General features: G+C 46.8%; 1 protein-coding gene across 2 annotated transcripts in view; it reads left to right on the forward strand.

The window, feature by feature from the left end:
- Window positions 1-26,485, forward strand: part of ANKRD33B (ankyrin repeat domain 33B) — a 101,104-nt gene that overhangs the window by 43,388 nt on the left and 31,231 nt on the right. For both annotated transcript variants that reach the window (XM_055422260.2, XM_055422261.2), the window contains exon 2: window positions 17,894-18,023. In XM_055422260.2, coding sequence (XP_055278235.2) covers window positions 17,894-18,023 — 130 coding nt within the window. The remainder of the gene's footprint in view (window positions 1-17,893; window positions 18,024-26,485) is intronic.

The raw sequence follows: 26,485 nt of genomic DNA on the forward strand, positions 1-26,485 counted from the left end.
CTCATTGGGGAGGGCAGTTTCTGCTCCTTTTTGTCTTCCGTATTTTTGCTCTTTCTGTTCTCTTTAAAGATCTCTGTTGAGTTTTGTATACCCATCGTAAAAATTCCAAGCCTAAGTTCAAATAGATCAATAAATGGTAAGAGGAACATGTTATTATTGACAGTTGCTGCCTTCAGGTCAACTGTTTGCAGGTGTGGCTTTCCAACACTGAATGCTTGTAAGAAGACTGGAAACCGGTCATTACTGAGAAAATTAGACAAGCTTCTGGGGTATATAGCCTTTGGAACAGGAGTTGTTCTGCCAAAAGTTTTCACTTTTGTCTCAGGTTCAAAGGATTTGTCAATAAAATAAGCTACTCATTGTATACAAATAAATACTACAATTATTTATTACAGAATTATCTAGCATACTTTCAATATACTAACATTAAAAAGAAAAGAGAGCTAGAAAGAGCAGAGAATATATCACCAGATTGGGTTTTGACCAACAGCTCTGGGAAGTCCCGTGTCTCTGCACATCTGGAGTCCCAATTGGAAAAGGGTCCCAGGTAGGCTGCAGTCCGTGGGGTCGCTAAGGGTTGGACACGACTGAGCAACTTCACTTTCACTTTTCACTTTCCACTTTCACACATTGGAGAAGGAAATGGCAACCCACTCCAGTGTTCTTGCCTGGAGAATCCCAGGGACGGGGGAGCCTGGTGGGCTGCCGTCTATGGGGTCGCACAGAGTCAGACATGACTGAAGTGACTTAGCAGCAGCATGCCCACTCCCTGGGTGAATTTCAAAGATTGCAGTTTGGGGTTCCCGTTTATAATCCCGGGATGAATGCAAGCTGATATCATCATCAACCTGTGACTAAACTGCCAGCTTGGTTTCGTGTTAATGCTGTTTGTTTTGTCTTGTAAAACTTGAAATGTTACTAAACCTGGGGCTTGGCTGGCCAGGTCCCCTCCAGGGGCTCAACAATCTCAAGATTTATCTCCCATCTTACCTATGGTGCTGCAAGCCTTGCACTCCCATCAGGCAGTCACTCACCATCACCCACCATCAGAGCAGTGTCCAGGCAGGTTAGAAGCAAGGTCAGAGGCCTGCTCTGCTCTGTCTCTGAAGCCTAAGCGAGACTGTTCATTTAATTTCCCTAATAGGAGTATATAAACAAATTAAAAGTATTTGGAGTATTAAAAGTACCTGTATGTATGTATTTGGATATATATATATATATATATGTATGTATGCATGCATGCATATGTGTGTGTGCTAAGTTGCTTCTGTTGTGTCTGACTCTTTACAACCCCATGGACTGTAGCCCACCAGACTCCTCTGTCCATGGGATTCTCCAGGCAAGAAGACTAGAGTCAGTTATCATTCCCTCCTCCAGGGGATCTTCCGACCCAGGGATTGAACCTGGGTCTTCCACATTGCAGGCATATTCTTTACCATTTGAGCCACCAGGGTGGCTTCCTATATACATTTTATATATAATTATATATATAAAATTGGATTTTCTATATAAAAAGAACAAAAGACTATATATAGTTGAACAAAGTAGTTTCCAGAAATCACTAACAATCTAAGATTATAAATCCAAACAAGCGGTTTGCAGTGATAATAAAATTCACATTTTATGCAAAATTAGTCTATAGGGACGTTGTTTTGAATTATAACAATCTTGAATTTATCCATTTCTAATCTGAAGATAGAGGTTTCCTTGGTAACTCAGTTGTAAAAATCCACCTGCCAGTGCAGGAGACATGGGTTCAATCCCTGGATCAGGAAGATCTCCTGGAGTAGGAAATGGCAACCCACTCCAGTATTCTTGCCTGGAGAGTCCCATGATCAGAGGAACCTGGCAGGCTCAGTCCAGGGAGTTCCAAAGAGTCAGACATGACTTAGCGATTAAACAAAAACAATAAATCTAGAGGTAAACCCTGCTGCTGAAAGAATTCTCCTGCTATAATTTTATATATTTTGTGTTTAGTAATATTGTTTTATTTCTTTACTTAAAACAATTTATTAAGCATCTCTTTATTTAAAGCAGATGAGTGAAAATTAAGTATCACCTGTAACCTCACTGCCAATATAATTTTCTTTGTATAATGAGAAAATGTGCATGCCTCAAAAGGACATTGAAACAAACTTCAAATACAAAATACAGCTTTGAAGGCCCCTCTTTCCTAGTTTGTACTGAAGGTGACCAGTTAAATTTCTTATATCCTCTTTCAGAAAAGTAAAAGATCTTTTACTAATAGTGTCATTGCAGGGGCTATGCACACATTTTAAAAGTTCACCCAAAAGAGGTTATGTCATACATAGTTGTCCCTTGGTATCCAGGGGATAATTGGTTCCAGGATGCTGCCTCTCCATTACCAAAATCCAAGGATGCTCAAGTCCCTTAAATAAAATGATGTATTATTTGCTTATAACCAACACAATTCTCCTATGTACTTTTAAATCATTTCTAGATTATGTATAATGTCTAATTCAATGTGCTATGTAAATAATTGACAGAACATAGCTATTCAAGTTTTGTTTTTGGAGCTTTCTGGAATTTTTTTTTTTTCCCCAAGTATTTTCCATCCAAAGTTTGTTGAGTCCAGGGAGGTGGAACCCGTGCATATGTAGAGCCAATTGTTCACTGTTCCTACCTGTGGTTATTCTTCTTTTTTACTTACTGCTACCCTGTGGAGATCTTTCCACATCAGCATGTGCTTTTTTGCCTCATTCCTATTGGTGTCAACAAGTACCCCACAGTGTGTGTGTTTCACTAGCCAGTCATCTTCCATGTGTATTTGGGTGGTTTTCAGGTTTTTGCAGGTATAGATCTCTTGACATACTTTTGATGTCCCTAAAATGAATCCTGGCAGTGGAATTCTTGGAACTGCTTTTGTTTTCTTTGCTTTTGGATGTAGCTTCCATATCTATATTATCCAGCCTCAGATCTGGCCGCACCAGCCTAGGGTGATACTTACCACACTAAAGGCAATTGTCTTCTTTGAGGTCTTCCCAGGACCTTGCGTCGTTTCCTTACTTAAAGGTGAAAGTAAGACAAGACGCCGGAGCTCCTGACACCTGTCAGTGCTGCGGTTCAAAGTCGAGTCCTTGTCCTGGTGGGAGGTTCTGGCACACCTCAGGGGTGTTGCGTTCATTCAGAAAGCGCTCACTCAGTGTCTTGTAGATACTGGGCACTGGGGGAAAACTTAAAAAGCTCCATGATGAGCCTCCGTTTTGAGCTCACCTTCCAGTAAGGAGTGGAGTGCTGAGAGCATCAGAAAACAGGTAGTTAAAAGGTTTGACCCAGGATGTGTGGGAGAATCTGATGAGTGACAGGTGGGCTGAGTGATGAGGGCTGGCGGGTCTGCAAAGGTTCGAGGCAAGAAACTGAGGTAGGCCTAGTGACGAGGTATGGCCCCGGGGAGAACCCAACCAGGGGGCTCAGTTCAGAAGCCCAAGCGCTGGTGCTAAATGGTATTCATGTAACAGTGATTTCCAGGCTGGTGGGCTGGCCTTGTGTAGGATGTTTTTGGAATATGTGGCATGACATCGTTACCAAGTTTTCATTTTTCATGCCAGGAAAGAAATTAAAAAGCTAATCATAAATTGCCTATCCCTGTTATTTTATAAAGGAAAGTACATTTTATGGGCAATCAAGTAGCAAAGACATAATCTTAAAGGACAATTCTTCCCAAAGAAAAAAATAGATAGTAACTGTTGACACATTTATAGGTATGCATATGTGGTTGTTGTTCAGCCGTTAAGTCATGCTTTACTCTTTGCGACCCCATGGACTGCAACACACCAGGCTTCCCTGTCCTTCTCTATCTCCTGGAGTTTGCTCAAATTCATGTCCATTGAGTCGGTGATGCCATCCTACCATCTCATCCTCTGTCGTCCTCTTATTTTGCCTTCAAACACTTAACGTCTCATCAGCTACATTAACAAAAGCTGATATTTCATCATAATTGTTTCAAACTTCTGCCAGAAATCAACATGCCAGGGGACTTCCCTGGTGGTCCAGTGGCTAACACTCCAGGTTCCCAATGCAAGGGGCCTGGGTTCGATCCCTGGTCAGGGAACTAGATCCCATGTGCGTGTTTGTTATATTTCTGTTTTAGTTTGCTCAGTGTTGGAATTTTTGCCGTGGGGTTGGTGGTAGCCAGTGCGAACAGGTGGTCAGGGACTGTGTCTGGTTCCATTTGGTTCCCCAGCGTCAAGCTGATCCCTGGCACAACTCCCCCTTCAGGAAGCGTTTGTTACAGGAACTGTGCAAAGCCCGCAGGGTTCCTTACTGTGATCGGGCTGCTGAGAGTGCTGAGGCCACACCCTGCAGTGGAAAAACCCTTGGAGATCTGCCTGATGGCCAGTGGTCACCCCCATGCCCCACCCCCCCTGCACCAGAACTGGACATGCCCCTTTCCCTCCCTCCAGACTTGTAACAGCGCTCCACCGAGACTAGTCCAGCTCGAGTGCGTTTACAGGGAAACTGATGTCATAACAGGTAAATTGCATGCAAATCTGAATGCCTGGGGAGATGAGAGGAAGCTTGCAGCCTGTGCTTAGAGGTTGACTTCATTCAGCAGCCCTGGCTCAGTTGGAAAGGGTTTGCCTTCCCAGCACCATTTCATAGAGAAGAATTTAAGACCTGCAGTGATGGGCTTCCCCACAAGCTCTGTGTGTGTGTGTGTGTGTGTGTGTGTGTGTGTATTCCCCACAAGATGGAGGCACCCTCTCTCAAGGGTTTGCCTTCCCAGCACCATTTCATAAAGAAGAATTTGAGACCTGCAGTGATGGGCTTCCCCACAAGCTGTGTGTGTGTGTGTGTGTGTGTGTGTGTGTAGCTGTGTGTGTGTGTGTGTAGCTGTGTGTGTGTGTGTGTGTGTGTGTGTGTGTGTGTATTCCCCACAAGATGGAGGCACCCTCTCTCAAGGGTTTGCCTTCCCAGCACCATTTCATAAAGAAGAATTTAAGACCTGCAGTGATGGGCTTCCCCACAAGCTGTGTGTGTGTGTGTGTGTGTGTGTGTATTCCCCACAAGATGGAGGCACCCTCTCTCAAGGGTTTGCCTTCCCAGCACCATTTCATAAAGAAGAATTTAAGACCTGCAGTGATGGGCTTCCCCACAAGCTGTGTGTGTGTGTGTGTGTGTGTGTGAGTGTATTCCCCACAAGATGGAGGCACCATCTCTCACAATCATTCCAGATTGTGCTCAGTCACTAAGTCATGTCCTACTCTGCAACCCCATAAACTATAGCCCGCCAGGCTGCTCTGTCCATGGGATTCTCCAGGCAAGAATACTGCAGTGGTTTGCCATTTCCTCTTCCAGGGGAATCTTCTTGACCCAAGGATTGAACCCGCGTCTCCTGGGTCTCTTGCCTTGGCTTTACCACGGAGCCATCTGGGAAGCCCCATTCCAGGTTAGGCCTATGTAAGGGATTCCTGCCTGCGGAGCTGACCTTATAGCCTCTTTATACTCATCATTTCTTTCTATAATATGTTGAAATAATGAGCTACTGTCATGGGAAATTAGAATTATTAAGTCCTTTATAAGATACCCCTTTCCTTTGGAATCTTGTTGGGAGAAGAGCTTAACAAGATGGTGAGAAGGTGTTTTCAAAAGACTTTCAGAATGGAGAATGCAAGTCAGCCTTCTGCTTGCACTAATTTGTGTGTCTGTATCACTGAGCCAGGCTGAACCACAAAGCCAGTCCCTCGTGGGGACCTTGTCTCTCTTACAACACTCTTACTTGCTGTAATCAAGTAGCATAATTTATTTTCACCATGGATCTCTACCTTCATCCCCCAGTGGAATATATTCTTTTCTTAGGTCCTGACGTTAATTTGCATTGTCTTTCAAGTTAACAGAGGAAAGCTTTGCTGCAGTTTTTTAGCGCTAGAAGGCCAGCCCAGCTGCTGTTTTATGATGTCTGACAGATTTTCAGGCTCACGGACAGTCTTGCTCTGAGGTTATGGGGTTTACTGCCTACCTGCCATCTGCCCCCTGACCTCTTCAGCTATCCCAGCTGTAAACATGGCTCCAGGGACCTGGTAACAAGTCTCAGAGTACAATGTTCTGTCACACATATCAGCAAATGTGGGTTTTGTTTTTGTTTTTTGTGTGGTTTTGTTGTTGTTTTGACTGCATCTTGTGGCTTACAGGATCTTAGTTCCCCAATCAGGGATCAAACCTGGGCCCCAGCAGTGAAAGCACCGAGCCCTAACCCCTGGACCGCCATGGAATTCCTGCAAATGTTTCATGAGATACATGACTCCTAACCCACACTGACAAAGTAACAGTTTCGATGAGAGTTATTTAAAGTCTGCAAGTTCAGGCTGTTGATTAAAAAATATATATATTCACACCTGAAAGTTGAGAGTTGTGTTTTATTTGGTGGGAATTTATAGGACTTTAAGCCTGGCAGAGAGCATCTCAAGGAACCCTGGGGGAGGATCCAGGTTATGTAGAAGTTTTGCAACAAAGGACAAAATTTGAACAGCAAAAAATTATTGTTAATAAAGAAAACCAGATAAACCGAAGTAAGGAATTTAGTGCTTTTCTATGTATGGGAAGATGCAAGAGTCTGGGCCCACTGAGATCATTCCTTTGATAGGCACCTCAGCTGTCTGGGGCCAGTGTCCTGAGATTTCACATCCTGAGTTTCCTCGGGGCTCACCATAGGGAGTGGCTGCAGTCTGATGGCTGCTAGATGGCAGGTATTCTTTCCTGGCTGAGTTCCCCCTGGGTTCACCAACTTGCTGTCCTTGATGGCTGCAATCACTGGTGACTGTGCCATCCTTGTTTACTGATATGGCAGGAAACATTCCTGTTCTCAAGGCAGTGTTACTGTAATAGCTGCTGGGCTCCTTTGATGTTGTTTAGTTCACTAGGTCTCCTCCAACTCTTTGTGAGTGACCCCATGGACTGTAGTCCACTAGGCTCCTCTGTCCATGAGATTTTTCAGGCAAGAGTACTGGAGTGGGTTGCCATTTCCTTCTCCAGGGGATCTTTTTGACCCAGGAATTGAACCTATGTCTCCTGCATTGGCAGGCAGATTCTTTACCACTGGTGCTCCCATTGGAAGCCCTCACCAATGAATATGATGGTGCAGAGTTCACATCCATTTACCATCTAGAAAGAAACTGTTTACCAAAGTTCTAGTACTAGTTCATGTATTCAACAGTGATATATCAGCTCAGCTGTGTTCTTGGAGCCAGGGACCTTCAGTGACCATCCTGGAATTAACTTTCTTGTCATGCTGCTTAATCATGAATGAGATTATTGAAACAATGCCCAACACATTTTACCTAACAAATTATGCCCACGATAGCAGTCTGCATGGTCGCCTTTTAGAAATATATCTTGAAGAGCTGACTCACTGGAAAGGACCCTGATGCTGGGAAAGGCTGAAGACAAAAGGAGAAGAGGGTGGCAGAGGAGGACATCTGTTAGATAGCATCACTGACTCAAGAGACATGAATTTCAGCAGGCTCTGGAAGATAGTGAAGGACAGGGAAATCCGGTATGCTGTACTCCATGGGGTCCAAAGATTCGAACATGACTTAGTGGCTGAACAACGACAAGCATCCTTCAGTTCAGTCGCTCAGTTGTGTCCGACTCTCCATGACCCCATGAATCACAGCACGCCAGGCCTCCCTGTCCATCACCAACTCCTGGAGTTCACTCAAACTCATGTCCATCAAGTCGGTGATGCCATCCAGCCATCTCATTCTCTGTTGTCCCCGACTCCTCCCGCCCCCAATCCCTCCCAGCATCAGAGTCTTTTCCAGTGAGTCAACTCATTGCATGAGGTGACCAAAGTATTGGAGTTTCAGCTTTAGCATCAGTCCTTCCAATGAACACCCAGGATTGATCTCCTCTAGAATGGACTGGTTGGATCTCCTTGCAGTCCAAGGGACTCTCAAGAGTCTTCTCCAACACCACAGTTCAAAAGCATCAATTCTTCAGCGATCAGCTTTCTTCACAGTCCAACTCTCACATCTATACATGACCACAGGAAAAACCATAGCCTTGACTGGACGGACCTTGGTTGGCAAAGTAATGTCTCTGCTTTTTAATATGCTATCTAGGTTGGTCATAAGACCATTATATCTACTACTGTGGGCAGGAATCCCTTAGAAGAAATGGAGTAGCCATCATGGTCAACAAAAGAGTCTGAAATGCAGTACTTGGATGCAGTCTTAAAAACGACAGAATGATTTCTGTTCGTTTTCAAGGCAAACCATTCAATATTACAGTAATCCAAGCCTATGCTCCAACCAGTAATGCTGAAGAAGCTGAAGTTGAACGGTTCTATGAAGACCTACAAGACCTTTTAGAACTAACACCCAAAAAAGATGTCCTTTTCGTTATAGGGGATTGGAATGCAAAAGTAGGAAGTCAAGAAACACCTGGAGTAACAGGCAAATTTGGCCTTGGAGCACGGAATGAAGCAGGGCAAAGGCTAATAGAGTTTTGCCAAGAGAACGCACTGGTCATAGCAAACACCCTCTTCCAACAACACACGAGAAGACTCTGCACATGGACATCACCAGATGGTCAACACCGAAATCATATTGATTATATTCTTTGCAACCAAAGATGGAGAAGCTGTATACAGTTAGCAAAAACAAGACCAGGAGCTGACTGTGGCTCAGATCATGAACTCCTTATTGCCAAATTCAGACGTAAATTGAAGAAAGTAGGGAAAACCACTAGACCATTCAGATATGACCTAAATCAAATCCCTTATGATTATACAGTGGAAGTAAGAAATAGATTTAAGGGACTAGATCTGATAGATAGAGTGCCTGATGAACTATGGACAGAGGTTCATGACATTGTACAGGAGACAGGGACCAAGACCATCCCCATGGAAAAGAAATGCAAAAAAAACAAGCATCCTTAGAGGACCAGAATTCTGAATTTCTTTCATAAGGTCACATCAACTTTGGTGTTGATGCTCCTATTGGTGGTATTATTACAGAGAAAGGCATTTTATAGAAATAAATTTTTGATTAACTGAAGTCTACTGTATTTCTTCTGAACTTTAAAAAATTGCACTATGAATGGTGGAATGTTTTCTTATTGGAAATGGGTGATGTCCCCCTTCTTCTGTATTGTCAGGGGAATTGCTCCGTTACTGCGCCACGTGGCTGTGGGGTTTGCATGTGCATTTTGGTGCCTCAGCCTCTCCCCTCGCTGTGTGTGAGCTCCCGTTTCTCCTGCCCACTGCCCCCTCCCCCTCCACAGATGGTTCTCTCTTTCTTTAGTTGTTTACAGTTGCTGTGATAAAACCGTGTTTCCTTATGAGACTTATTAATGTAAATACTGTGTTTGCTTTCTTGTTTTTCATTGTGAATTAAAATCGTGTAAGCTCCTCATGAATATGGCTTTGTTTTACAGGATTCTAATTGTACCAAAGGTTTCCCTGGTCGTTGAGTGGTAAAGAATCTGCCTGCCAGTGCAGGAGACGTGGGTTCAATCCCTGAATCAGGAAGATCCCCTGGAGAAGGAAATGGCAACCTACTCCAGTATTCTTGCCTGGGAGATCTCCATGGACAGAGGAGCCTGGCAAGCATGGTGTCATCCATGGGGTGGCAAAGAGTCCAACGTGACTTAGCAACTGAACAATCAGTGACTAAACAGCTGCAACAGTTATACCGAAACAGGGTGAAAAGTGAAATGAGTTCTCGGAAATGTTCCATCCCCACCGACCTTGTATTCATCAGGGGTCTCCAGAGAGCTGGGACCAGAGGAGAGTGTGTGTATCTACAGATATATAGAGATACACATGGTTAGATGTGTGTGCTCAGTTGCTCAGTCATGTCTGACTGTTCGTGACCCTATGGACAGACTGTAACCCGCCAGGCTCCTCTGTAGATAAATACACACATGTTGATTTAGAGAGATATAACCATATAGTTGATGAGATTTATCCATAGCTATCCATTTATGTCTGTATTTCTATATATGAGGGAGGGATAGAGAGATTTATTCCAAGGAATTGGTTCACACAATTATGGAAGCTTGGGTGAACCAAAATATGCAGGTTAACTGGCAGGCTGGAGACCCAGGGGAGAATTGTAGTTTAGGTCCAAAGGCAGTCTGCTAGCAGAATTCCTTCTTGCTTGGGGGAGATCAGTCTTTTTCTATTCAGGCCTTCAACTGATTGGATGAGGCCCACCCACATCATGGAGGTTCAGTTCAGTTCAGTTCAGTCGCTCAGTCATGTCCGACTCTTTGCGACCCTATGGACTGCAGCACGCCAGGCCTCCCTGTCCATCACCGACTCCTGGAGTTTACCCAAACTCATGTCCATCACGTCGGTGATGCCATTGAACCATCTCATCCTCTGTCGTCCCCTTCTCCTGCCTTCAATCTTTCCCAGCATCAGGGTCTTTTCCAGTGAGTCAGTTCTTTGCATCAGGTGGCCAAAGTATTGGAGTTTCAGCCTCAGCATCAGTCCTTCCAATGAATATTCAGGACTGCTTTCCTTTAGGGTGGACTGGTTGGATCTCCTTGCAGTCCAAGGGACTCTCAAGAGTCTTCACCATTTAGCATCTACTGATTTAAATGTTAATCTCATCCAAAAAATGCTTTCACAGAAATATTTAGAATAATGTTTGATGAAATATCTGAGTACACACTTCCATTCCCCTTTCATCTTGGTATAATCCTTCTAAGAGTTTTGTGTCCATTTTCGTGTGTGTGTGTGTGTATTGAGAAGTTTAACACATTTAGAGGATGATCTTCTTTCTCTCCCACCCCCTTAGTCTGTTAATATAATAAATGATGTTGTTAGAAAATGTTAGACACTCAGTCGTGTCAAATTTGCAACACCATGGACTGCAGCCCTCCAAGCTCCTCTGTCCATGAGACTCTGCAGGCCAGCATACTGGAGTGAGTTGCCATGCCCTCCTCCAGGGGATCTTCCCAACACAGGGATCGAACCCAGGTCTCCTGCATTGCAGATGGGTTCTTTACTGTCTGAGCCACCCAAGGAAGCTAGTGTTATATATCCTTTTTTTTTTCCTTTTAAAGTTTTTTTTGATGTGGACCATTTTTTAAAAATCTTTATTGAATTTGTTAAAATTTTGCTTCTGTTTTATGTTTTGGTTTTTTGTCTGTGGGGCGTGGGGGATCTTAGCTCCCTGATGAGGGATTGAAAGGTGAAGTCTTAACCACTAGACTGCCAGGGAAGTACCTATATCATCCCTTCTTCCTGCAAGGAATGGGGCTTTGGTTTGTTTATCTTTGTTTTTTGATGAACAAATGCTTACAGTTTTTAAGCAAAAAGTTTTTGTTGTTGTTGCTCAGTCTTTCTCACTGTATGTAGGCTTTGAAAATTAGGGCTGTACTTTGAGGACCTAGAGTTTCTAGCTGATCTATGGGGGCTCCCACTTGTAGGTAGCTTACCTTTATTTTACTCTAATAACAATATTTTATTCTCATAAATGGTTTGCTTGTAATTTAAAAAATAAACTGCCTGTGGCTTCAGAGAACCATGTGCCAAGTAGGCTTCTGTCAATTCAGCGGGGGGACAGTACTTTCCTTTGCAAAAGTCTTTTGTTGAATGGTCTTGGGAGGCCATGGTCTGGGGTCGCCACTGTACCTCTCCTTCCAGCTTCCTGTAAGGGGTACCAAGATGCTCCAGACGAAACAGAGTGTGTGTGTGTGTTAGTTGCTCAGTTGAGTCCGAATGTTTGGGACTCCATGGACTGTAGCTCACCAGGCTCCTCTGTTCATGGAATTCTCCAGGCAAGAATATTGGAGTAGGTAGCGATTCCCTTCTCCAGGGATAGAACCTGGGTCTCCTGCATTGCAGGCAGATTCTTTACCATCTGAGCTACCAGGGAAGCCCCCAAAAGAGTTTAAGTTATAGCTAAACGCTAGTTTTAAAAATGCAAATGTCAGATATTTGGGACAGATTCCCAGAAACTAGGAGATAAAGGTAATGATTTTTTGTTGTGTTGCTTTGGGTTTATTGTAAAACAGTTTTATTTATTTGTGACTGTGCTGAGTCTTCCTTGCTATGCAGGCTTTTTCCAGTTGTGGTTCGCAGCCTTCTCGCCGCGGTGACTTCTCCTGTTGTGAAGCATGGACTCTGCTGTCCACAGGCTTTGGCAGTTGCCCACCTGGGCTCTAGAGCACGGGCCTGATAGTTGTGGTGCGGGAGCGAAGTTGCTCCGTGGCGAGTGGGATCTTCCCGGACCAGGGATCGAACCCGTGTCTCCTGCATTGGCAGGCAGATTCCTTATTTCTGAGCCACCAGGGAAGCCCCAGCTAATGACTGTTAATAGTCGTGGGAGTTCCTGTGGAGACTAGAGCTACTACTTCTGTGTTCAGCACCATATTATCCTGAGCCTTTATATTTCGCTGTGTTTTTTTCTGATAATCTTCACTTCTGACTAAGGTTATGCTAAGAGTTCCAAGGTCATTCTCAGGAGGGGCCTATGTTCATTTAGGGAAGGCTTACCTTAGGGGCTGGAAGGGTTGTGATTCTAGAAAAGACCCTTCTTGTTGGGGTAGAGGAGTGGAGGTGAGGATGATTCAAAAGAATCGAGAACTTCAGGAACCCTGGGGGGCATTTCTCTATTCATTACTTGCCAAAGGGAATTCTTCCTTTTAATCTGGAATTCTTTTTTTTTCCTTTTGGCCACACCACCATGTGGCTTCCGGGATCTTAGTTCCCAGACTAGGGATTGAACCTGAGCCCTCCACAGTGAAAGTGTGGCTTCTTAACCACTGGACCACCAGAGAATTCCCCTAATCTTACCTAAGCATTGGATGGCAGGATTAGCAAAGGCAGATGTCCTTTAAGATGTTTCTGAAGGACAGGTTTGCAATATATATTTAAAAAAAAAACTTTCAAAAGAACTCTTTAATCCAGAAATACTACTTCTAAGAATGTCTGTCTCTTGAGGAAAATAAGAAATTATATGCACACAGCCTCAGCTCTAGGAATTTTCACGGCAGGTTTGACTCATAATGCAGAAAAATGGGAAACAATCTCAAGAGTCCAAGAGTAGAAATCCATTAAATTACTAAGATTCTGCCATATGTATAATGCCCCACAGCCGCTGGAAATGTTGACAGACAAGTACTTTTGTTACCGTGTATTTCTGACAAACATACAATAAATAGTCTTGTGTTTTGGTTTACTTTTTTTTTTTTAATTAAGTACGTGTGTGATTGTGTGTCTGGACTGAAAACTTTTTTTTTTTATCTATATTTTTGGATTTTTTTTCCTGTGGTAAATCTGAGCTTCTTATGGAATTATATAAAAAGGAAGTGGCTATATTTTGTACAATATGCCTCATTTGTAAGTCATGAGGAGACTGTAGGATATTTGAGAAATACTATCATCCAAAGAAATTCAAGGGGAATCTCATGTCTTCTGGGCCATTGAAGTGAGTCGACAGGTTAGCTGGTGGGACAGAGGTGTTGGTAGCAGTGAACTCTGGTTATCAGAGACACAGAGAGCTTATAAGTTAGAGCCTGGCTGGGCTGGCTCCATGCTTCTTCCTCCTTTAAATTAAATTATTGTGAAACATTTCATCCTATAGATAGAGTGACCTGTTTCAAAGAATGCATAAGCAAGAAGGAATGAAATAGCCTTTACTGTAGTCACAGAATTATACACCTCATTTGGCTGCAGTATGAATGTCAGCATTAAAGAATCAATAGTATTCTTTAAAACTTCAAAAATTGTAATGCTTGACATTTAGCATAGTATGTTGGGAGAGCAACTTGGAACCTTATTGAAATAAGCAGGGGGGTGCTCTCCTCATTCCATGAAAAATTACTTTCTTATTAAAAATCTGGTACAAATAGCAATTACTGAAGCCCAAGGGCCCTAGAGCCCGTGCTCCACAACAAGGGAAACCACTGCAGCCAACAGCCTGGGCACCACCCCTGGAGAGGAGTCCCCGCCCACCGCCACTAGAGAGCAGTCCCCGCCCACCGCCACTGGAGAGCAGTCCCCGCCCACCGCCACTGGAGAGCAGTCCCCGCCCACCGCCCCTGGGGAGGAGTCCCCGCCCACCGCCACTAGAGAGCTGTCCCCGCCCACCGCCCCTAGAATGGAGTCCCCGCCCACCGCCACTAGAGAGGTGTCCCTGCCCACCGCCGCTAGAGAAAGCCTGTGTGCATCAGCAAAGGCCCAGTGTAACAAAAAAAAAAAAAGAATAATCTGGTAAAAAGAGAGCTGGGCCACTGTGGGGTTGCCCTAAACTTCAGCTTTGCATCCCCAAGCGCTGGTGGGTGCGATTGGCAAGGCTCAGTCACCTGCTTATTCACTCCTGAATTCTAACTCTGGGGTTTATTTCAGGATCTCACTGAATCCTTGTGAAGTGTCTTGATCACCTCTGGCCGCTGTAAGGAAGCATCATAAAATAGGCCTTTGTGACCCCCATGGAGTATACCATCCATGAAATTCTTCAGGCCAGAATATTGGAATGGGTAGCCTTTCCCTTCTCCAGGGGATCTTCCCAAGCCAGGGATCGAACCCAGGTCTCCCGCATTTCAGGTGGATTCCTTACCAGCTGAGCCACAAGGGAAGCCCAACAACAGGAAGCTTAACAAGAGGAATTTATTTCTCAGGGTCTGGAGGCTAGAACTCTGTGGTCAGGTGCCGGCCCGTGGGGCTTTAGTCCTGCTTCCTGGTGCATCTTCGTCTGCCCAGCATCTGCAGGAGTCCCTTGGGGGGTCTTTTCTTCTCACGCCAAGCGTATGGGTTTTCTCTGACACCAAATCCATGTTGTTTTTCTACACCAGTTCTCCAGTTCTCCAACCCCATCTGGGTGTTCAACAATTCAATTCAATTCTGCCACTGTCTAAAGTCAGTGGGGACCCCGTGGGTTCAGGGCTCAGTCCCACAAGGCCACCCCCACCTCAGATGCGAGTCGCAGGAATCAGGGGCCACCTTCTGACTGACTGGCTATAAATGTAGGGGTTCCCACAGCCCTTCCTTGGGTTCAGTAATTTGTGAGAACGACTCACAGAACTTGAGAAAGTGCTTTAAGTCCCACCATGTGTGTGCTGAGTTGCTCAGTTGTGTCTGACTCTGTGCAATCCTGTTGACTGTAGCCCACCAGGCTCCTCTGTCCATGGGATTTCCCAGGCAAGAATACTGGAGGGGGTTGCCATGTCCTCCTCCAGGGGATCTTCCTGACCCAGGGATCAAACCTGATTCTCTTGCATCGGCAGGTGGATTCGTTACCAATGAGCCACCAGGGAAACCCCGTAAGTCCTATTACTGCTTTATTATAAAGGCTGCAACTCAGGAACAGAAGCACAGATGGGAGAAAAGCTCCAGGTGTGGGGGGAGGGTTGTGGGACTTCCCTGCCCTCTCTAGGAGCTCCACCTCCCAGCACCACAATGTGCTCACCAATGCAGAAGCTCTCTGCACTCTACTGTTTCAAATGTTATGGGGGTTTCATTAAGTAGGCATGATCTGTACAGCTGTTGGATCATTAGTGATTGGTCGCAGTTTTCAGTCCTTCTCTTCTCCACCTCAGAGGTAGGAGTGGGTGTGTAGGGGGAGCAGTGGAACTAACAGATCAATCCTTCTAAGCTTTCTAGAAACCAGCTCCAACCTGAAGCCACCTGGCACCCGCCCCCACTGTGAATCATCTTATCAGCATATAAAAACTGAATTCCAAGGGCCTTAGGAGCTGTGTGTGTGGCTGAGGGGATGGGAACGCCACACCCCCGACCCTCCGCTCTTCAGTCAGTTCAGTCGCTCAGTCGTGTCCGACTCTTCATGTCCCATGGGGTGCAGCACGCCAGGCCTCCCTGTCCATCATGCTCAAACTCATGTCCATTGAATCGGTGATGCCATCCAACCATCTCATCCTCTGTTGTCCCCTTCTCCTCATGCCTTCAATCTTTCCCAGCATCAGGGTCTTTCCCAAAGAGTCAGTTCTTCACATCAGGTGGCCGAAGGACTGGAGCTTCAGCTTCAGCATCAGTCCTTCCAATGAATGTTCAGGACTGATTTCCTTTAGGATGGACTGGATGGATCTCCTTGCAGTCCAAGGGACTCTCAAGAGTCTTCTGCAACACCACAGTTCAAAAGCATCAATTCTTCAGTGCTCAGCTTTCTTTATAGTCCAACTCTCACATCCACATATGACTACTGGAAAAACCATAGCTTTGACTCTACTGACCTTTGGTTGGCAAAGTAATGTCTCTGCTTTTTATTATGCTGTCTAGGTTGGTCATGGAGAAGGAAATGGCAACCCACTCCAGTGTTCTTACCTGGAGAATCCCAGGGATGGGGGAGCCTGGTGGCCTGCCGTCAATGGGGTCACACAGAGTCGGACACGACTGAAGTGACTTAGCAGCTAGGTTGGTCATAGCTTTTCTCCCAAGGAGCAATCATTTTTTAATTTCATGGCTGCAGTCACCATCTGCAGTGATTTTGGAGCCCCCAAAATAAAGTCTCTCACTGTTTGCATTGTTTCCCCATCTATTTGCCATGAATTGTTGGGACCGGACGCCATGATCTTAGTTTTCTGAATGTTGAGCTTTAAGCCAACTTTTTCACTCTCCTCTTTCACTTTCATCAAGAGGCTCTTTAGTTCTTCACTTTCTGTCATAAGGGTTGGTGTCATCATATCTCAACCATCATATCTGAGGTTATTGATATTTCTCCTGGCAATCTTGATTCCAGCTCATGCTTCATCAAGCTTGGCATTTCTCATGATATACTCTGCATATAAGTTAAATAAGCAGGGTGACAATATACAGGCTTGATGTACTCCTTTCCCGATTGGGAACCAGTGTGTTGTTCCATGGCCAGTTCTAACTGTTGCTTCTTGATCTGCATACAGGTTTCTTAGGAGGCAGGTCAAATGGTCTGGTACTCCCATCTCTTTAAGAATTTTCCACAGTTTGTTGTGATCCACATAGTCAAAGGCTTTGGTGTAGTCAATAAAACAGAAAACTGTTACTACTTGGATAGAAAACTCTGTTGATTTTACCCAACAGCCAGAATTTAATGCAGGTAATTGACAGCGGACTGCCCCAATCACTCCCCATCTCACTCAGAGCAAACTCTAGTTTTGCCCTGGCCTCTGAGACCACCTGTGGTCAGCAGCTGCAGGCTGGTCCCTGGGTGGCCAGACCAGGCCCTCTGTCTGCACCTTCCCCCTCCACGTCCCCTTGGCATCTTCTTCCACCTCCTCTGTCCATACCCAATGTCCCGTCTCAGGGTGCTGAGCCCCATGGACCCTGGGCTCACAACCTCCCTGACCCGAGGAGTCTACCTTATAACACATTCACGTCTTAGGTCTGTAGCGGATGCCTTTTCCTCCGGTTAGAATGGAATGCAAATTACCGGTACTTGGCAACTCTGCAAGGAAGTAAGAGACTTCTGTTTGGCAGGCTACCCCGGCTTATGGAGCCGGACGAGAAATAAATCTGTGTCAAGGTGGGATCGTGGTAAAGGCAGGAAATAGTTAAATGCAAGACATTTTATAAATAAATAAATAAATATTTAAGCATAATGAGAGCCAGTTTTCTCACTGTTGACAAAGGGAATTGCATTCATGGCAAGGAAGAAAAACTAGAAAGAACCCAGTGAGGCTTAGTTGTTGATATGAATTCGTAGTTTTCAAGATGTATAACTAAAGATGTGAAAACAACAACAGCAACAGCAAAGAATGGAATGCAAGTGCCCGAGGGCAGGGTCTGTGTTACCCTGGAGTGTCTGGGCACGGTGCTCTGCACCCACGTGAGAACGGACCATGGCTGGCTGCTCCAGCTGGATGCTGAGAACTGGAATTGGGTCCTTGACTTCTCACCCCTGCTCGTCCCGCCCACCGGGATGCTGGCAGGGTCTGCGGTGATGATGCTCGCTCTGCCCTTCTGACCCACTTCCCTCTTCATTTCTAGACCGGCCTTATTGTCGCCTGCTACCACGGCTTTGTGGATACTGTGGTGGTCTTAGCAGAGTGCCCCCATGTTGATGTCAACTGGCAGGACAGCGAGGGGAACACGGCCCTCATCACCGCTGCCCAGGCAGGTAAGACCCAGCTTCCCCTTCCCTCCCCAGAGCCCACGAGTTCTGACCAGGGCCCCCAGGCCGTGGGGGGCCTGCACTTGACCTCAGCTCCTGAGATTGGTGTTGGAAGTGTGTCGCTGATCAGAAGCCATGCTTTCCTGCTGAGAAGGACAAGGAAAGGGTTGAGGGTGGGTGCATTCTGTTTGTGCCTTTGGGACAGCGTGGTGCTGAGTCCATGATTGTACTGCTGTCTGCAGGACAGGACAGTCAGTCCAGAGACAAGGGGTTGGGGCAAGGAATAGTGACTTTATTCAAAAAGCCAGAAGACTAAGGAGATGGTGGACTAGGGCCCCCGAAGAACCGTCTTACCCGAGTTTAGAATTCAGGCTTCATTTTTACTAAAAGGGGAGAGGGGGTGTGTGGCTGGTTGCTCACAAACTTCTTGGTGCTAGAATCCTTTGTTCTTGTGGCTGTTTGAGCAGGTCTGGTCACAAGGTTCCTGTAAATCTCCAGCAGGACAATTGTTATTTTCTGCTCTGCCACCTTTAATCTTACATGAATGGAAACGTGTTACACTTTGAAAGGTCAGAGCCTTGAGAATGGGCTGTCCTGTACGGTTCAGGCTCTAGGCAGCATTGTCTTACAGAAGGTGGAGATCCAGCATGACTCAGCACAGGCCTCGGAGCACAAGTGTTGCGGTGAAAGGGATAGATCCAGTATGGAGTCAGGTCCGTTCTCTGTTACAAGTGCAGTTTACCCGCTGGTGCAGGACTCAGTATGGGGCGGAATTAGCTTTGCAACTGCTGGAAGCCTTTGAACGTGAAGCTATACTAGACATCCAGCTTCCACAGCAGCTCTCCCAGTGCCTAACACCCCACCAGTGCTTGGAGACCCAGGGTCTGAAAGATGCTGGTGAGCTCTTGAGTGGGAGAGACCCTAGTGACAGTTAATGTATAAACTGTGGATACATTTAGGAGGTAACTTTGCACTTTGCCTGGAGATGTGGAGAAGAACCAGGGGCTTCTTGCTGAGAGGGTGTCAGCGTGGCGAGGCGGGGCTGTTAGTGAGAGCACCTTGTAAAGGGTGAGCATCCTTCCTGCCCAGGATTTTCATCTCCAGAGGTGGTCCTTACACTAGCATTGCCAAGCGCACCGTGCACAGCTCTCCAATTTTGGAATTGGACTCAGACATTCCTGGTGGCTCAGATGGTAAAGAATCTGGCTGCACTGCAGGAGATCTGGGTTTGATCCCGGGATGGGGAAGGTACCCTGGAGGAGGGCATGGCAACCCACTCCAGTATTCTTGCCTGGAGAATCCCCATGGACAGAGGAGCCCGGTAGGCTACAGTACATGGGGTCACAAAGTGTCCGACAGGACTGAGCAACTTAACGCTAACTTTGTGAGATGAACATGAAACTATGCTTGCTCCTTCAGACCCACGCTCTATTTGTAACTGTAGCATTAACTGGGTTTCTAATTGACCGCTTTCAGAATTCTTGCCTCTCACAATTCTATCTATTGCATCACTCGGGTTCTCAGCTTCCAGCAGAGAAATTGCTTCAGGCTGAGTTAAGAAGAACGGGAGTTTGTCTATGAAAGGAATGTGGGCCACCATTTAGTGTTGCTGAGAGCTGTGGAGAGCTGGAGTCAGGGCCGGGAAGCTGCAGAAAATGCCCAGGACCAGACTGCATGTTGATTCTGGAAAGGGAACTTCTGTGGGGGCCACCCGAGGGGGACTTCGCTATCCCACCCTGCATCACCGACTCCCATGTCTAAGCCTGCCTGAGTGGCTGATCTCGGAGCTTGGGGGAAGCAGAGACTCAGCGTCCTAACGTTTCATCCTTGTAACAGGAAATTGTCTATGCACACCTGCTTTTCAGTCAAGACGCCTAAGGTGGAAATCCCCCGGAGTCAGCCAGGTGTTGCAACTGTGCTCACACCTGTCTGCCTTGTCGGGAGACAGGGCGTGAAGCCTTTCCTCATATGGAGGCACTCCAGACTCTGAAAGCCCAGGTGCAAAAGAGTGAAAGGATTTTGTGAGAAGCATTCAGTGACCGAGGCCTTATCACTCATAAAATTTCCCACTGACCCAGGACCAAGGCAGGGACCACGGGTAGTGAAGTGAAGGGCGTTTCTGCCCTTGTGTAATTGTCCAGCTAAATAGCTGTCTGTTGGGGCTCTGATGGAAGGTGTGTCTGGAGATTTGGGGCGAGAACACCCCATCTAGCCTGGTGCTTTGGGCCTGGGGTCATGGAGGAGGGGGCCTGTGCTGGGCATTGCAGAGGTCAGAGGCAGGCAGTGCCTGTTCAGGCACCATAAAGCCCGGGGACCTAGAGGGAGCTGGCTCATCTTAGGAAGGGCCAAGGACTGCATGCCTCTAGGATGGGGGAAGAAGTGGCCCCATGAGGAAGAGGGACCAGGTGATCAAGGGTCTAGATCCAAGGTGAGGAGGTGCACCTGAGTGGCATGAGGCTGGGTGGGTGGTGACAGGGGCGAGATGACCCTGGTGGACACAGAGTCCTTGTCACAGAGCAGAGAAGAAACACATGTTGTGTGGCAGAAAGCTCAGGCCCCAGTGGTTGAGATGGTGGGCCATGGGGGGAGAGGTGGGTCTGGGCTGGCTTTCAGCCCTTCTGGACGGTGGGTAATGCCAACTCAAAGAGGCGTGCACGAAAGGGTAGGTCAGGAGGGGACGTACGAAAGGAGAAGCCTCATCTCCACTTGGGCCCCAGGCCTTTGAAATGCTGAGCTGTCTAGGTAAGCGGTCTCCACGGCAGGTGGAGAGTGTGGTGTGCCAGACTCCAGTTGCCACTGGGATACAGACAGGTTGCCAGGCATCTCTGGTCAGCGGGACCATGGCATGGACTGGAGCCCGAGTCTCATCCTAGAGTATGAGAACGAACAGGAAGAAGAGGTTACTTAGTGATTTGCAAGAGCTCTATACTATCAATACGCGTGAGGCCCTTTCTGCATTCTTGCCTATTTGAAAATATTTTTATTTTGTAGTCACACAGAAAATAACAACTTGCCATTTTCCTGTTAAAAAAAAGAACCGTGTTGCAGAGGAGCAATCCGAGTCCAGCCTGATTTTTGTCTTTGTGACACCCTGATGTGTCTTAGACTGTGATGATGCCTGTCCCCCATCCTTGACAGGGCACAGAACCCAACCAACCACCACCAACAAAAAACCTGAAAACGGTCATACCGTCTATTTCCATTCCTTCTCTCTCTCTGTTTGACTCACGTTAGGCATATTTTTATTTTCGGGAACACTTTCCTGTTACTTCTTTGAACACTGCATCAGCCTTGTTTTTTCTTCCCGGGATTCCCTCTTAAGTGTAGCTTAGATCCTCCTCTCAAAACTCTCTGTCATCATTGTTTTTTCTTTTCTCTTTACTCTTAACATCATTGGAAATACTTCACGTGACTTCATTAGTTTAACACTATTCATTGGGTTGTTGTTCAGTCGCTCAGCTGTGTCCAGGTTCTTTGCAATCCCGTGGAGTGCAGCACAACATGCTTCCCTGTCCTTCACTATCTCCCAGAGTTTGCTCAAACTCACGTAGTTTTTTCTTCATGAGCATACTAAGTGGGTGATGGACAGGGAGGCCTGGCGTGCTGTGATTCATGGGGTCGCAAAGAGTCGGACACGACTGAGTGACTGAACTGAACTGATACTAATGTCTTAGTCCATTTGGGCTGCTATTAACAAAAATACCATACATTAGGAGCTTAAATAGCAGAAGTTTATTTCTCACAGTTTTGGAGGCTGGAAGTCCAGGGTCAAGGTGCTGGGCCACTTGGTTCCTGGGGAGGCCTCTCTTCCTGGCTTGCACATGGCATCTTCCTGCTGTGTCCTTGAATGGCAGAGAGAGAGGAGATCCAGGGGTCTTGTGTCTCCTTGTGTAAGGACATCAGTCCTGTTGGATCAGGGCCCCACCCATATGACCTCATTTAACCTTAAGTTACCTGCACAAAACCTCCATCTCCAAGTACAGACACAGTGGGGACTGGGGTTTCAACATAGGAATTTTGAGGAATACAAAGTTCGATTATCTTTCTGCAGAGCTCATGCTTCTCTGACTGGTTTATTTAAGTCAAAGGTGACATGGCTAGTGGGAAGCTGCTGTACAACCCAGGGAGCTCAGCTCAGTGTTCTGTGATGACCTAGAGGGGTGGGATGGGGCCTTGTGAGAAGGAGGCTTCAGAGGGAGGGGATATATGTATACATATAGTTGACTCACATTTTTGTGCAGCAGAAACTAACACTACATTGTAAAACCATTATCCTCCAATAAAAAATAATAAATTAAAAAGATGCTGTAGGTCCTTTCAAGGTTAGAGAGAGGCCCAGCAAAAAGAGAAGAAAAGGGCTCCGTGTGTTTTCCAGGCTCTGAGTCTGAGCCTGGGGCCCAGAGGGAGAAAGCCAGGCAGGCTGGGGTTGGTCACCCCAGCTGCGCCCTGCCCTGGGCTGCAGGCGTGGGGTGGGGCAGCAGCCTCTGCTGGCCATGGTTGACTGTCCCCTGCCCCTGCCTGGTGTCAACTCTGCAGCCAGCAGGAGCACCATGGGGCTTGGCTTGTGTGCCTGGGGGTTGGAAATGGCATCAGCGGGTCTCCATGCCTCTCTGTAGCCCCTCTTTCTCTCTGGGGACACGGTGGAGCCCCCCGAGGTCTCATACCTGAACATTACAGGTCAAATACCTGTAATGCCCTGTCCTCTTCAACCTGCTTCTGTCTCCACTGCATTCCTTCCAGGAATTCTGGCCAGTGGATGGTGCCTTTCTGTGGTTTCTAGTACAGATAAAGTCTTTTGCCCGTTGCTTTGGTCACGAGTGGGAAGTGGAGACAGGGGCAGACTCCTGTGTTCATGGACTTCCTGCTTTTCTCTCAAGAGAGCTGGTGGTCCCTGGTGGAGCCTCCCCTCCAGAAAACGTTAGACTGCAGAGCAGCTGGTGGGATGCAGATGGCTGGGGTGTGAGGTGTGCGGGTACCAGCGGTGGGGGTGTGGTGGGGGGTTGGGGCTGCGACCCATACGGGGTCATGCTGGAGGAGGCTGACAATGTGGTGGCTTTCTTGAGTGCTTTCTCCATGCAGACCTGCCGATGTTCTGATAAGCTGATTGTAAAATATAGTAGATAATGTTTGGAAAATAAAACACACAAGCAATTAAAGTTAAGAGTGAAAATCGCTTAGCTCCTCATTGCCAGTTCTTTCCGTTTTTACTTTCTGGAGGGAACCATTTTTAACGATTGGACGTGTTGATGGGTTCTGTTTATCTTCCTTTAGAAACAAAACTTCGTAATGTATTTCCTTTTTTTCCTGGCTTCCACAGCCCTTGACCTACTTACTGATTTGTTCATGCTTTGTGTGGACTGCCCTCCCCATTGCCTGGTGCCCGCTCCTTCCACTGGGGCCCTGACCCCTGGGACACCCACCCAGACACGAAGGGAGCCTCCTGGCTCTGCTCGCCAAGATTTGACACTGAATTATTTGGGAGCGGGGAAGGGTGGACTGTGGTTTTTGTGCTATTCACTTCAGTTCAATCGCTCAGTCCTGTCTGACTGCGACCCCATGGACTCTACCACGCCAGGCCTCCCTGTCCATCACTAACTCCTGGAGCTTGTTCAAACTCATGTCCATCAAGTTGGTGATGCCACCCAACCATCTCATCCTCTGCCATGCTATACTTTAAAAACAGTGTTTCCTTCTTTATTTTAATTGCCTTCGTGTAAGGACGTGATTTTTCCCTAATATATTGATACAACTGGGGATGATGACTTGCTGCCCTCCTCCCTGAGAGTATCATGACCTCGGACCACAGGGCTTGGTTGTCAACCTTGAACTTGTTACTGAACCAAACTTGGGTCCGCTTCCCAGCACACAGTGAAGCCAACCTCCCGACCCTGGGTTGTGCTGAAGGAAAGAGCAACCTTTATTGCCGGCACCAACTAAGGAATCCAGGCAGCTAGTGCTCCAAAGGCTGCAACTCCCTGACGGCTTTCAGGGAGGGGTTTTTAAAGACAGGATGAGGAAGAGGGGATGTCGGGTGTCTGATCAGCTTGTGGACATTCTGCTGATTGGCTGGTGGTGAGATAACTGGAAGTCAACCTCATCAACTAAGCGGTCTGGGGTCTCGTGCTTATGGGCAGCATACAGTTAACTTCTTCCACCTGGCAGGGGTTTCAGTATCTGCAAAACAGCTCAGAGAACGTGGCTTAGAATATTACCTGTGGTCCTTGAGAAGGAACTGAAGGTCCTTGACTTTGTTTAATGGCTAAACCATTACTAATTTGTTTTGCTTGACTGTTCTCCTTTATTTCTGCATTTTCTCACTACTCTGATTAAATTTATCCTTTGGAACTTGAGGAAGGCCTAGAAGGCTAACTTTTTTTTTTGTACAAAGAAGAGGCTGGCAGAGGACATGGTAGGGGTGTGAGTGTCTGTCCTGGGAAGGCCCCGGAGGATCCTGCTCAGTTACAAACTGAATCATTGTAACCCATGGGTAGATAATCTGTGTTTTAACCCAGATGGCTGGACCCAGTCCCCAGAGTTTTGGATTGTGTAGGTCTGGGGCTAAATGGTAAAGAATCCACCTGCCAATGTAGGAGACTCAGATTCAATCTCTGGGTCAGGAAACCCCCTGGAGCAGAAAATGGCAACCTACTCCAGGATTCTTGCCTGGAAAATCCCATGGACAGAGGAGTCTGGTGAGCTGTAGTCTGTGGGGTCACAAAGAGTCGGAAATGACTTAGTAAACAACAGCAGCAAGGTCTGGGGTGAGGCTCGCACTGTGTGTTTCAGTGAGTTCCCAGGTGAGGCTGGTGCTTCAGGTCTGGGGACCTCACTTTGAGAACTGGAGTGTTACAGGTTCCCAAACAGAATGGTAGCCCAGGTGCCTGTCAGCGGAGCCGGGTGAGATGTTCTCACAGGGACAGAGCCATCACTAGATCACAGTGAGGATAAAGGACAGCACTTGAGCTTCTGTTCATGACTTTCATGTACTGATATTTTAACCGAAGAGGCTGTTTGGGATTTTAGTGGATAGAATCAAATGATGCCCCATTTTAATCCAATTCCATAACCAGCTTTATTTATTTGACGATTTCTTACTACCAAAAAACATATAGTAATAAGTGATTATGGTGAAAAATCGCTACAGAAGCATTATTTTTAAAAATCATTAGAAATTTCCCAGGACTTCCCTGGTGGTCCGGTGGCTAAGACTCTGCACTCCCAGTACAAGGGGGTCTGGGTTCGATCCCCGGTCAGGGAACTGGATCCCACATGCTGCAGACTTGGTCCACCCAAATAAATAAATATTTTTTAAAAACTGTTTAAAAAAATAAAAGAAATGTCCCTTTTCTCTCTCCCCACTTCTCTCATTGACTGGCCACGTTCCAGCTGGTAACTTTTCCAGAACTCAGTTTCTCTCCTTTTCAAACACAAAACATGTGCAAGCACCTTTTATTTACTTGGATGGGGCAGTTCTGTAGAGACTTGATTTTAATTGTTTTCACTCAGTAGATCGAGGAGATCTTTCTGCATGGCCCAGTGCACACAAGATTTGCCTGGTTCCTGCAGCACACACCTGAGTGGTGGTGTGTTCACGGCCGTGTCCCTGGCATCCAGTAACTGAGAAAGTCAGTCAACTGTGGCTCATGTTTCCATACAAGATCTTCTTTTAAAACAAATATTTATCCGGCAGTCACTTCATGTCCAATGGCTGTGTTAAGTGCTGGGTCTACAAGGGGCGAGCAAGGGCCCACGTAACCCCATCTCCTGAATTTAAAGTCTCATGCTTAAGGGTTTCCGAATTAACCGGTTACAGACAATGTTGGAGTGCAGCTGTCTGTGTTGGGGTCGGGGCTGGTGGGATGCAAGGGGGACAGTTTGGGGGGGGCGTGTACCTGCCAACATCCTGGTGGAATAGTAGGGCAGCAGGTATGCTCAGAGGCTAAACCAAGGAATGGGTAAGGGAACTGCGAGTGGAGATGGGTCCTGGGGGCGGAGAAAGGGGGAGGGCTGCCCCCAGGAGCTGGGACCTGGGTCACCTGAGCCCCCCGAGCTGGAAGATGGGCGGGGACCAGAGGCACGTCCCCTCTGGCACCTTCCACAGGGCCCCTGCTAAGTCACACCTGAGACTTCAGGGCTAAGGGCCCCTGCAGGTGTGGTTTGTGGAGGTCAGGGCAGGCAGAGAAGGAAAGAGAAGCAATGTACGCACAGACTCTCCGACTCTTAGCACTCAATCGCTTCAGCAAAGGACCGGCATGTTTTCAGCGTCTGTTTACGGAGCCCCTGCCAAGTGGTTTTCTGCTGTTGTCGGCCGTGCCACGGGGCCTGTGGGATCTTAGTTCCCCGACCAGGGACTGAACAGGCGACCCTGGCAGTGGAAGTGTGGAGTCTTAACCACTGGACCAGCAGGGAAGGCCCTGCCAAGTGGCTTTTAGGAAAAGCTGTACTAGTTTCAATTTCCCAGCATGTCC

This window comes from Moschus berezovskii, chromosome 18, assembly GCF_049115385.1.
Source record: "Moschus berezovskii isolate FMDL1 chromosome 18, NW_MosBer_1.0, whole genome shotgun sequence".
NCBI classification, from domain to species: Eukaryota; Metazoa; Chordata; class Mammalia; order Artiodactyla; family Moschidae; genus Moschus; species Moschus berezovskii.